The sequence below is a fragment of the Stegastes partitus genome, unplaced genomic scaffold (genome assembly GCF_000690725.1).
Source record: "Stegastes partitus isolate 25-593 unplaced genomic scaffold, Stegastes_partitus-1.0.2 Scaffold435, whole genome shotgun sequence".
Lineage (NCBI taxonomy): Eukaryota > Metazoa > Chordata > Actinopteri > Pomacentridae > Stegastes > Stegastes partitus.
In genome coordinates this window covers 297,291-308,991 of record NW_007578166.1, presented here as the reverse complement: position 1 = coordinate 308,991, position 11,701 = coordinate 297,291, and the positions used below count along the sequence as shown (strand labels likewise).

At 41.5% G+C, this 11,701-nt stretch overlaps 1 protein-coding gene across 1 annotated transcript; it reads left to right on the top strand.

Moving 5' to 3' along the window:
- The first annotated feature begins 4,545 nt into the window (after positions 1 to 4,545).
- LOC103360410 (protein FAM111A-like) lies at positions 4,546 to 9,245 on the top strand. Its single transcript, XM_008286145.1, has 3 exons — positions 4,546 to 4,814; positions 6,569 to 6,642; positions 6,742 to 9,245. The coding sequence occupies exons 2-3, from the start codon at positions 6,571 to 6,573 to the stop codon at positions 8,443 to 8,445; spliced, it is 1,776 nt and encodes a 591-aa protein (XP_008284367.1). The 5' UTR covers positions 4,546 to 4,814; positions 6,569 to 6,570; the 3' UTR covers positions 8,446 to 9,245.
- The last annotated feature ends 2,456 nt before the right edge of the window (positions 9,246 to 11,701 follow it).

The window sequence follows — 11,701 nt, the reverse complement described above, 5'->3', positions numbered from 1 at the left end:
CTGCAAATTTATAAACCATATCACTAGACTCACAATGTTTTCCTGAAGTTGACACTAATGTTGCTGCAAAAGGAGCAATCATTGGATGGATCAGTGCTTGTAGAAAGAAATGGGTAGAAAAGACACATGAGTGTGTTCTTCATTGACGACCATTCAGGATTACACTTCCAAGATTGTATTGCAGGCCTCACTGGTCTTCTCAGGTTTCACCAAATGAAGCTGCTGTGTGAGTGTTACACCACTAGAGGTCTGTCTCTGCCCTGTTAAGGGAGGAAATCGTCTCCATTCACCTCAGTTTTTTGGTAAGTCTTGACATGGTGGAGATTCTGTGTAGTCTTTTTTTTTTCTTTTTTTAATAACAGTGATATCTAATTGAATCTAATATCAAAAATTCCTGTGCATGACTGTTATGGAGCTGCAAGGTGGCTCGGTGGTTAGCACTGTTGCCTCACAGCTAGAAGATTCCCGGTGAGGACACCGGGATCTTTCTGCGTGGAGTTTGCATGTTCTCCCCGTGCAGCGTGGGTTCTCTCCAGGTTCTCCGGCTTCCTCCCACACGGTCCAAAAACATGTTGAGGTTAATTGGTGATTCTAAATTGTCTGTAGGTGTGAATGTGAGTGTGCTTGGTTGTCTGTCTCTAAGTGTAGCCCTGTGATAGACTGGTGACCTGTCCAGGGTGCCCCCTGCCTTCACCCTAAGTCAGCTGGGATAGACTCCAGCCCCCCATGACCCTAGTGAGGATTAAGCGGTGTATAAATAATCAATGGATGGATGGATGACTGTTATGCTTTTGAACAGAAAACAGATGAGAGCTGCTCATGTACACCACAAGCTTCATGGCAAAGTGTCACTGNAATCAATGGATGGATGGATGACTGTTACGCTTTTGAACAGAAAACAGATGAGAGCTGCTCATGTACACCACAAGCTTCATGGCAAAGTGTCACTGTTGTAACAAAAGCAAAACACTTAGCCGATCGGCCTGAACAACCTCCTGAGCTAGCCCTTCTTCTGCTTCTTCCTGTTCTCTCCTACGATTTCTGAAAAGAACAGCGACCCATTATGCAAGTTTGTTCCAAACTACAAACACAAGTAAACTGTGAGAACTTCAGAAATGTTGCTAACCAAGCTGGACGTGTGGTGTCTCCTCCTCATCCTCCACCACTGCAGTCAAATCTTTGAGAGGAGTTAAAATCGTGTCCTCACAAAGTGTCAAAGCCATTTGCGTCAATTTTACCTCTTCATCCTCCAACTTTACAGCAATTTTGCCTTTCTGAAGGAGTTCAAGCTGCATCCTCACAAGGGGCCATAGAGATAGATAGAGAGATAGATAAGATTCAAAATCAACTTTTTTGGCCAGGTTTGTACACACAAACAAGAACTTAGCTCTCTGTATAAGAAATTAAAGAGATAAATTAAAACAATAAAAGAGAGAACTTCCCACACAGCTGTCTCCACTCCTGCAATCAGCCCTCAGCCACAACCACACCCTGGTAGAGAGAAAGAAAAACAGGGCTGCCACTAGACAGCAGCAGGGGCAGGAGCAGTGGGTCCGACAAAAATGTTCAATACTTTTCTGAACAACATAATTTCGAGGTTCGATTGCAATCATAATTACTTATTTTGCTGCTCTCAGCTTGCCTGACGTAGTTCTTGATAATGAAAAACTCAAAGCGATTGTTGAATAACAGATGAAAATGTCGACAGAAAAGCATCTGTGTGTACTATCAGTTGGTGTGATCTGAAGGACTGATGGTTTCTGTTAGGAAAATTCTTCAGTGGAGTCCTAACTGCTCCAAATCAATACACAGAGTCGTCTCTTAAGTCAAAGCAATGTTTTACTTGCAGCAAGGAGCCAACATGTACAGTGCAGAGTCCGAACAAGTGACTGACATTGGTTCTTATATACAGACAGTGAACAGAAAACAGAAGACAACCTCCAGCAAATGGGTGTGATTAGCTTAGGTGTCTCACAGTAACAAAGTGAAATAGAGGCAATGGACATTTACACCATTCTCATACTTTTCACAAAGATCACTGGAGCATAACAGAATTATTCTAACAGTTTCTCTCAGGACTCTCAGTGACGCATGGAAAAAATCATGTGTATATACTATAATGTTGACAAGAATTACAGTTAAATACTGTATACATATATAAATCCTCTCCAACATTTAGGCAGAAAAGCTGGAAGAAGTATTTAGATCTTGTACTTGAGTAAAAGTAAAAACAGAGTAGAAATACTAATGCATGATGATCATGATTATGAAATGAGTCAGTTCTAAATACATTTGACCTCTGACCTCTCATTGACCATGCAACTCAACAGCACCCCTTAGAGATGTACAGCAGCAGGAGCTACATGCCGATTTAAATCACATACCAAAACTTTCTGTATTAAAGGAAGTCAGTCCTGGATCCAACGAAACAGCCCCAGACCATCACGCCTCCTCCTCCATGTTTGACTGTTACACACTGAGGAACCCTCCTTTCGCTCACTCAACAGCTTACAAAAATCCTGCGTGATGAATCGAAGATTTTAAATTTTGATTCATCAGTCCATAATACCTTCTGGCTCAGACAAGCCTCTTTTTCTTATTCTGATGTCTCAGCAGTGGATTTCTTGCTGCAAGCCGTCCTGTCAAACCTGCAGCTCAAAGTCTTCTCTTCACAGTTGAAACTGAGACTTGCTTACTACGACCACTGTTATCTGTGCTTGAAGCTGTCGTCCTGTTAGCCACCTATCACGCAAGCTGTGAACTCTCAGAAACTTGTCTTCTGATTCTGTTGTGGCTTTGGGTCTGCCAGACCTCCTCCTGTCAGAGTGTCTCCCAGTTTCTGAGTGCCTCTTTATGGCGAAGGAAAGTTTACTCGCTCACACCTGGACTTTCTTTGCAATTTCTCTGTATGAAAGACCTACATTTTTGAGAGTTATGATGGTCTGTCTCTCTTCCATTGTTAATTGCCTTTTCCTAGTCATTTTTATAGCAACGCACTACTTTCTGAAGCAGGCCAGCTGACAGCCTTCCCTGGGCCTTGACTTTACTAGTTCCAGCTTCGTTGTCACCACCTTTTTTAAAGTATTTTTTTAAGCAAATCTCTAAGGCCTCTATTTTCTTCCTCTCTTTTTCTCTTCTTTTTCCTTTTCTGAGCACCAGACTTGTGCTGAGCGGACATTTTGGTGCTGAAGTGCAAAATCCGAACTTCCACTAAAAGGACATCAAATGTTGATCAGGGGCCAAACCATTTTATGTTGGAGGTGGGGGTGGAGGGCAATTCCAAAGATATTAAGGACAGTTCAGACGAAAACAAATTAAAATTTCTAACTCAAATATTGCACTGTTTCTTTCCATGAATAGCGCTTCTTTGGGGAAAAAAATCCATAATTCAATGAGGGTCCAGTTCTGGGCCCCCCACCCCACTCTGGGACTGGGACAACAGACCCGTTTGTCCCCCCCTATTGGCGGGCGTGTTCTGCAGTACAATACTGTTCAAATAATGCTCATGTGGGTTTGGTACCACAGTGTGTTCCAGCACTACTTTTATGCAGACAGAGGGGGGTGTAAGTCATCAAGAATATTTGGGACACCTATAGGAATTGGTAGGAACAACTTTCAAGGCCTGATCAACGTCCATTGCTGCAGAACAACTTTAAGTTGTTAACCCATTTCTTAAAAGGCTTTTTTGTATAATTCTGAAACGTACATTATTTTTCAGTTTTGGGCAACCTTTCCTTTTTTTTTTTTAATTTCAAACCTCTGGCAGTACACCACATACCTGTGTACCATCTCAAGCTATTCATTGGATTTGAACTGCTTGAATTTCTATTTTATAAAAAAAAAGAAAAAAGAAAAATTGGGGTGTTCTAAAACTTTTGACCGGTAGTGTAGGCAATGAAGGAAAGGAGGAGAAAAAAAAAACCCAACAACAATCTTAAAACTAACTATGGATGACAAGCAGCCACCTATTTACAAACAAAATAAGTTTAAAATAAACATATATAAATGCTGTGAGGAGCAACAGTTTAACTTCAAATTAACCAAATCAGATGTACAAGAAAAATAAGTCCCAACACAAAACACTTAAATTAATTCAAAAAACTATCTTACAAAAGGAACAGTCGCAGATAAACAGAGCAGTTACGAAACTAAACATAATTCATAATCTATACGAACTGAATATTAGAATATTATAAGAAAAAAAAAACAACACCATGAGGCAAAACAGGATGAAATAACAAAAAAGGATTTAATGTATAAAGAGTGAAACCTCGCTGTGCACACAATTAAAATACAAAGCTCACACTCAAAGCGGGCAGTGATTCATAAATCAGAATGGATGGGCGGAGGTCCTCCAAACGTGCGCTCATTGAAGTGCGGTCTTGTCGGTCACTGGAGGAGAGGAGGAGAGGAGGAGGAGAGGAGGAGGAGAGCGAGAGATTCCTCCGTAGCTCCCCGCAAGCACAGCGTGCAGCTACCATGCGTAAACTCGGTCTCATTGACAACTGCGAAGAAACAAAAGCCCGGCAGCAACGGGGGCATACGAGACTGGAGCCACGTGCAGTTCTGCTGCCTAAGTTCTGCTAACAAACCGGCAGCCATAAATGAGCCAATCAGAAGTCAGCAGGTACACGGAAGCGAAGCGACGAGGTGAAGCTCGCGTGAAAAACCGCGCCCGTGGACACGTTGCGTCAGAGGATTAATCTCGCCTGAATCAAAGAGTTTTCTCGGGACTGGAAAGAGGACCTGAGTTTGATTTTTGTCCGACTGCACTAACCGACCCTGAACTTCACAAGAACCTGCACAACTACCAGGTAAAAACTTATTAGAATTTAGAAAAACTGCCAGGATTGTGCACAAAGGCTGAGACAATACACCACTTCTGATTTGTGTTTGTGAAGTTTCATCTTACTTATGAAACAAAGTTGTATTTAGAGAGACAGTTTTTTTCTGTTTCTTAGATTTATATATTTTGTAAATGTAGTGTTTTATTTTCATTCACTTCTATTGTATTTTTTAAGCACTTAGGGAAATTAATCCAGAACTGTGTGGAGACCTGTGAGAAAATATTTTGAATTGTTTGGATGCATCAGAGGAAACAAAAGGCAAACAGCTCTCTTATCATGTTGCAAAGAAGCTGCATGACCTTCAGGCAGGAGAAAATGTCATTAATCCTCCCATTTGAACACACAGGAGCCATGATGTGAGCAGAGCAGCAGCAGAAAGAAAAAAAATGCATTAGTGAGAACAAAGCAACTATAATAAGAGGTTGTTGTTGTTTTTTTTAAGTAATTGAAAAAGAATGTACAGCCTCTGCTCTACTTTTGTTGAGCTCATCTTTAAAACAGACGACAGACAGATAGCCGAGGATAAGGCCATAATTATAGAAATTCTGATCCTCTCACAATGGGTGCTTTTATTGGCCAGCAGTACAAGATGGTTGCCTAGAAATGTCCCCAAAATGGGAATAAAATACAAACAGAGGGTAGGATGAGAGTAGGGGATGGGGCTCAGCATGCAGCCCTGTGCTGAATGTAACGGTGGACGAGAGCTTGTTACCTATTCAGACTATCTGGGTGTGGTTTGTTTGAAACTCCTTGTTCCAGTGGCATTTGGGCTGTAACCGTCCAAGGTCACTCAATTTGATGACCAGTCTGGCTCTGTAGGCAGACAGCTATGGGTCAAAGGTAGCTTTGATGTGCTGTAGGCCCAACCGCTCAAAACGTTTCATAGTGACCGGTTTGAGGCCTACCACACAGTAGTTGTTAATTCTGCTGACCTTTTTGGCAGTGGGATAATTCAAACTACTTCAGGCAGGGTGGGTTGACGATTTTAGTGAAGACCATAGAAAGCTGATCTGCATGTTCATTTAGTCCCTTTCCTGTCACACCATCAGGGCTGGCAGCTGTCTTCAGATGCACTGCTCTGAACTCAGCCCCACCTTCTGTACTGTTAAGTCTGTGGCCGTCTGAGGCTGGTGGAGGTATTTGCCTGTGACTGCTGGTTTCTCATCAAAGCAGTCAAAGAAACAGAGTTCCCCTGCCAGTAAGACGCCACCATTAGGAGTCATGGGGTTGCTGGTGTTGTAGTTGGTGATGACCTGACCCATCCAGTTGGTGTCGTTGTCCTTAATGCCCCCTGGTTTTAGTGCTCGTTTGGAGCCAGAGCCTGACTTAGCACAAGTTCTTTGTGTTTCCACCACCTAAGCACTGGCTCCAGGTTCTCAAAACTGGTGCTTAGCAGTGTGTAGCTAATCCTTTCAAAGCTCATTTAGGACTTTTTTTTTTAAAAAAGTTCTTATGGTGGTCTGAGCTTTTCTTCTGAGGTGTGTGTATGGACAAATGATCTGACTGGCCTAAGTGATGGTGATGTAAAGCTTCTGGGACAGTGGTTCACTTTTAAGCACCGCTTATGACCTCAATAACAAACTTTCCAAAAATGTCAGCAAAAACAGATTTTTTTCCTACTTTTATAAACAAAGTATGCAAAATATGATCAAAACTTTGTTAGATTGTGCTGACAGAAGCAAAAATTTACATGAAACTTTCTGAAAATCTTCTCGGTTTAGAGATGGCTGCAAGTAAACAGGTCAAAATGGAGGAGGAGGACGGGGCGAAAGAGAAGGAGGATGTTGATTCAAAGGTTAGTACACTCTGATATACAAGCTGTGTTTTGAGTGTGTGTCTGTGTCTATGCGTCAAGGTGGTCAAGTAACTTTATTTTTCTCAATCTGATTTACAGGAGGGTCATCACTCCCATCAGTTCAGAGTGAAATTCCCAAATGACAATGTGGAATACACCGTTTACTGCAATCAAGCTTGCACAGTGCTGGAGGCAATAACATCAGAACTAAACACACCATTTATGATGATGATGATGAAGAAGAAGAACTGTACAAATAACAATCTCATTATTCAGATGGATGAAGTCATTGTTGCAACACATTTTCCTTGTTCTTGTATCGTGAAGGATGCCTGCCTGATCATACACTGTAAACCAGAAGAGGTCGAAGAGGCCCGAGATCATGACAAAGTACTATCAAGAGACAAATATTCTGTCTTTTGCATTTCTAAAGACGGAGGACAATTTGCCAAAACAAGAAAACTTTTCAAAAGCAATACGGTGAAACATTTCAGTTATCTCTGTGTCTATGCAAAGAAAGGGATCACTGTGAAGGAGGCTCTAAAAGAAGATGGTCGCTTCCTTGATCTCCAAGACTTTGAACTGTCCAAAATTGAGGATTCAAAGAAACGCACGTTGTGCACACAAAACATCGACGATCTCGATGGCAAAAAATTCAAGATATGTCTATATCAAACCCCCAGTCGTGCAAATCGACAGGCCAACAGTAAGCAACAGGTACAGCAGAAACAGCCAAGTGCGTCAGAAAAATCACAACAAAACGCTGAGTCTGTGTTACATCGTGCACAGCAGAGTGAAATCAGTGTAAGAAGACCAATGGAAAGCACATTCAACGGTGAGGTTTCTGAGTGGTTTAAACATCTGGAAGAATGGGTGACGAGTGATTCTTTTGCTACAATGCTGGAGCTGAGGAAGGAGGACTTTGGAAAGGTCCAACAGTCTTTCAGTGAAATTGACAGACTCAAGATGCTGATAGAAATGGGGGAGTCTGTTTGTTTGGTAAAAATAAATGTGTTTGGTGCCGAGAATGAGGGCACAGGCTTTGTCCTGTATGATAACTTCGTCTTGACAAATGCCCACTTGTTTAAAGTGTGTGCTGGCTTGAAAAGAGATAGATGGAAAGATGATGTGAAGATTACGGTTGTGTTTAACTATGAAAAAACTAACTGTGAATCAAAGAAAGAGTTGAAAGCTAATGTGTGGGATGGCAATGATGCTCTAGATTATGCCATACTTGAGCTCGACATTGAGAAACATAGCTCCAACCAAACAACAGAGGAAACTGAAGTCCCACCAGGGCTTCTCAGTAACTTTGGTCCATCACCTGGGGATGGTGAAGCCTGTCTTATTGGTCACCCAAACGGAGGAGTGAAAAAACTGGATCCTACATGCATCATCCCGAAAGAAAAGCGAGAGGAGTCAGTTAACCAAAATTTAGAAGGGTACAGTGATTATATTTTGACTCTCTGCTCAATCAACCAAGAGATCAAAAAGTGTCCAAATGCCTGTGTGACCTACAACACTTTCATGTTTCATGGTGCTTCTGGCTCCCCGGTGTTTGATGGGCATGGCCGAGTTTTCGGTTTGCACTCTGGTGGCTATTTCTATGACTTTATAAAGCCTAATCAAAGTGTGATTGAGTTTGCACAACCTCTGCTGACCATATTTAGAGACTTTATGTATAAACTGAGGGAGAGCAGTAATAGGAAGCAGTTGGAGAGAATTGAGGAAGAAGCAAAGGGAAATCCGTACCTGCAACAGATTTTGGAGGAACGAATCCCCAACATAGGGATTGAATACTGAGGAGCCAGTAGACGTCAAATGGCTACCCAGATCACTGGCTTCCAGTTGCTGCCCGCATCAAATTCAAAACTGACTTGCCTACAAAACTAACAATGAGATCAGCTCCCTCCTACCTGAACTCTCTCCTTTGGGTCTACACTCCCTCCTGCTCACGATGCTCGACCAACAAAAGCCATGGTCCCTGCTGGAATCTGATTGGCCCCCTCTAGTGTTAAGAAGAAGCCATGTCAGGGTCAGACCAGTGAACCAGACAGGTTCAGGGGGACAGTTCTGACGACGGGCATCCAAAGCAGGACCAGTCCAGCAGCTGTAGTCCATCATCAGCACCAGGCAAGACGCAGAGCAGGACAGACGGACATTCCTCAAAGCAAATTAAGAACAACATCGTTAATATAAAAGAGGAGAGCATTGTGTTTATGTGTGTATTTACATGTATGTATCATTTCAGTGTACCTTGAGCCATCAGGCTGTTACTAACATGAGTCTTCACTGTGAATCAGTTTGAGTGTCATGAGTTGCTTTTGAAAGAAGCAACTATTGTCCATTCCATATTGTACAAGTACGTTCTGACCAGAAACCTTTTCCATATTGTGTTTATTTTGTTAGTCTATATTTAGTCATACAATGTGAGTACAAGTAAACACTTCTCGAGAAATTGCTATAGGCTACAGCTATGAATACCGCAGTAATTGGGTGCCCCCCACAATATAGCTTATATTTTGGGTGCCCCCTAAAAATAAAACCTAGAATCGCCACTGGGTGGAACGAGTTACCAAACTCTGTTCAATCTGCTGACTCCCTCTCAGTCTTCAAGAAAAGACAGAAGACCAAGCTCCTCACTGAACACCTTTGCACTTGACAGACTGAAAACAAAAAAAACATTCCTATTACCTCGCACACAGCCTGCTATTGGCATCAACGCCCTAGCACACTTGAACTTGTTCTGTGGCACTTATCTAGATTGTTTTCTTCTGACTAGATCCTTACTTGTGTTGTATCCACTCTCAGGTGTACGTCGCTTTGGATGAAAGCTAAATGAAACTGTAGATTTGTAGAATCAGAAGCTCCGCAAAAAATGGCCATTTGGCTGCAGGGATTGTTTTCTACTTGATAAAATCATTTCACTCCAAATATCCAAATGGTCAAAGACATTGCATGTTTTGTTTTTTTTTCTCTGAAATTCATCAGATCCAACGTTGTGTTTAAGGTGATCTGGACGGCAGCACATATGTTGTCGTTATTGTTTTGTATTTCCTATTGTGATATCGTCATATTAAAATGATTAAAACTCACTTTGTGGTTCTCCCACTTGTCATTGACATTCTTCACATCTTTTATCTCACCGAACAGTTTTTCTCTCTTCAGTCTAAAACAAGTTGCACATTTGTGTACAGTTCTATGCATGTTGGCACTCAAACACCGATTAGATTCAGTGGTTTGTTTGATGCATGAATCTGCTTAAGATTGATTCTATTTAATTCTGATGCTTCAGTTGGTTTTTTGTTGGTCATGTTTTGTACCTCATTGTGTCTGAGGTAATGTCCTGTGATCAGCTTTTGCCACGTGGGCACATCCGTGGGACAGTAGAAGATAGACCATGTTGCTGAAGCATTGACAACCTACTGGCGTCCCCAAGTGGCCGTTTCACCACACTACCAGCAATAAACAACCATATGTCTGACATCCCTCATTGTAACCGTAAAATATGATGTTGCAGATGGATTTGACATGAACACATGCAGTTATGAACAAAAGTTTCGATACGCTTGTAAAGAACACATTTATCAGATCAGCCTTACGTTTTCAGTTATTCCCACGTGGTTCTGTGCCACAAAAATAAAACAAATCATGCATGTTGGTTCTTTCATTGTCGAGTTATTTGGGTCATGAACTTCAATTGTCCGCCTAAACTTGACTCGGCATTGAAGACCACAGAGGACGCTGGTCAATCAGGTTGAGTGTTCAATAGTTGATAACCTTAAAATAAAAATAAAAAACCCACAAACCCATATTAATTAATTAATCCATCAACAATCATTTAACATTCCAACACACCATAACTCAAATTAGCAATTACAATTTTATCCTTTGAATACATCTGAAACTGTCTCAACCTACCAGTTGCGTCTCTGCGGTCATCAGTACAATGAAGAACAAAGAAAACACACCTGCCCAGGACCCACTAATGAAGCCTTCTTCTCTTCTTCAGGCCTGAGCTGACACACCTACCCACTCAAAAATGGCAGCACTGCCCTCTTGCTGCTAGTAAAAAAAAAAAAAATGGAACTATAGGTGAAAAATTGAATAAACAAATAAATACATATACACACAACATAACCTAATTCATAACTTAACATTCATAGATTATAGGTCTTCTGAAAAATATTATAAAAATCTGCTGGGTCAAAAATATACAATCAGCAACTTGTATTATCAGTTTTGGTGACATTGAGAGTTGTGTTAATCCAACTTTCTTAGTGGCAGGGCCTCCTCTCACAAGTGATTGAACACAGATGCTAGCCAGTTTAATTTGATTCCCTCATTAGACTCAGTCACAAACACAACAGTGGGGGAAGTCTGCGGAGCACAACAAAGATCTGAAAAAGCAACAAGTCAGTAAAGTGACTTGGGGTCACTTTAATAGCAGCTACAGATCCCAAAATATGTAAAAGCGCTGGTTTGATAGGTCAGGTCGGTCTTCAGTCATGTGCCAGCAGGTACTGGACAAGCTTTTCCCTGAAAAATGAGCCTTTTCACAAGTCAAAAGAAATGTTTTTGCACCCACATATTGTTCCCAGCTGTCACCTGAACAGAGAATTCAAATAAAATGAGCACTGGACAACTGTAAAATGATGAAGTGCATTGTTTTATATCTTCTTTTGGTTTATGAAAGTTTTCATGGTGGGAGCTTTTCAGATCAGTTAAAGATCCTGCAGACATTACACAGCTCTGAGAGCAGCTCACTTCCACCATGTTGTGATTTCCAGCTGATGTTAAAGTCCTGCATTCATGTATTTACACTGTTAGACTGATGGAGAATCACAACATAGCTTTAGCATTGAGTTAGCATTGGTATCATTCATAACGAGCTGACGGAGTGATGAACGCTCCTTCTGGACTCTCAAATGGTTTCTGCATTTACGTTGTTTCTGCACTTCCTTCCTGGCTTTAAGCTGTTAGCTAACGCTATGCTAGGTTGGCGTAACTACAGCAATGCTATTGCTAACATGAACAGACAGGAAGTAGCTTAAGCTGG

Bases quoted from the DNA above. Each gene is read 5' to 3' on its own strand.
- LOC103360410 (XM_008286145.1), top strand. From the start codon at position 6,571: ATGGCTGCAAGTAAACAGGTCAAAATGGAGGAGGAGGACGGGGCGAAA. The intron at 6,643-6,741 runs GTTAGTACACTC...TCTGATTTACAG, and splicing joins AGGAGGATGTTGATTCAAAG to GAGGGTCATCACTCCCATCA.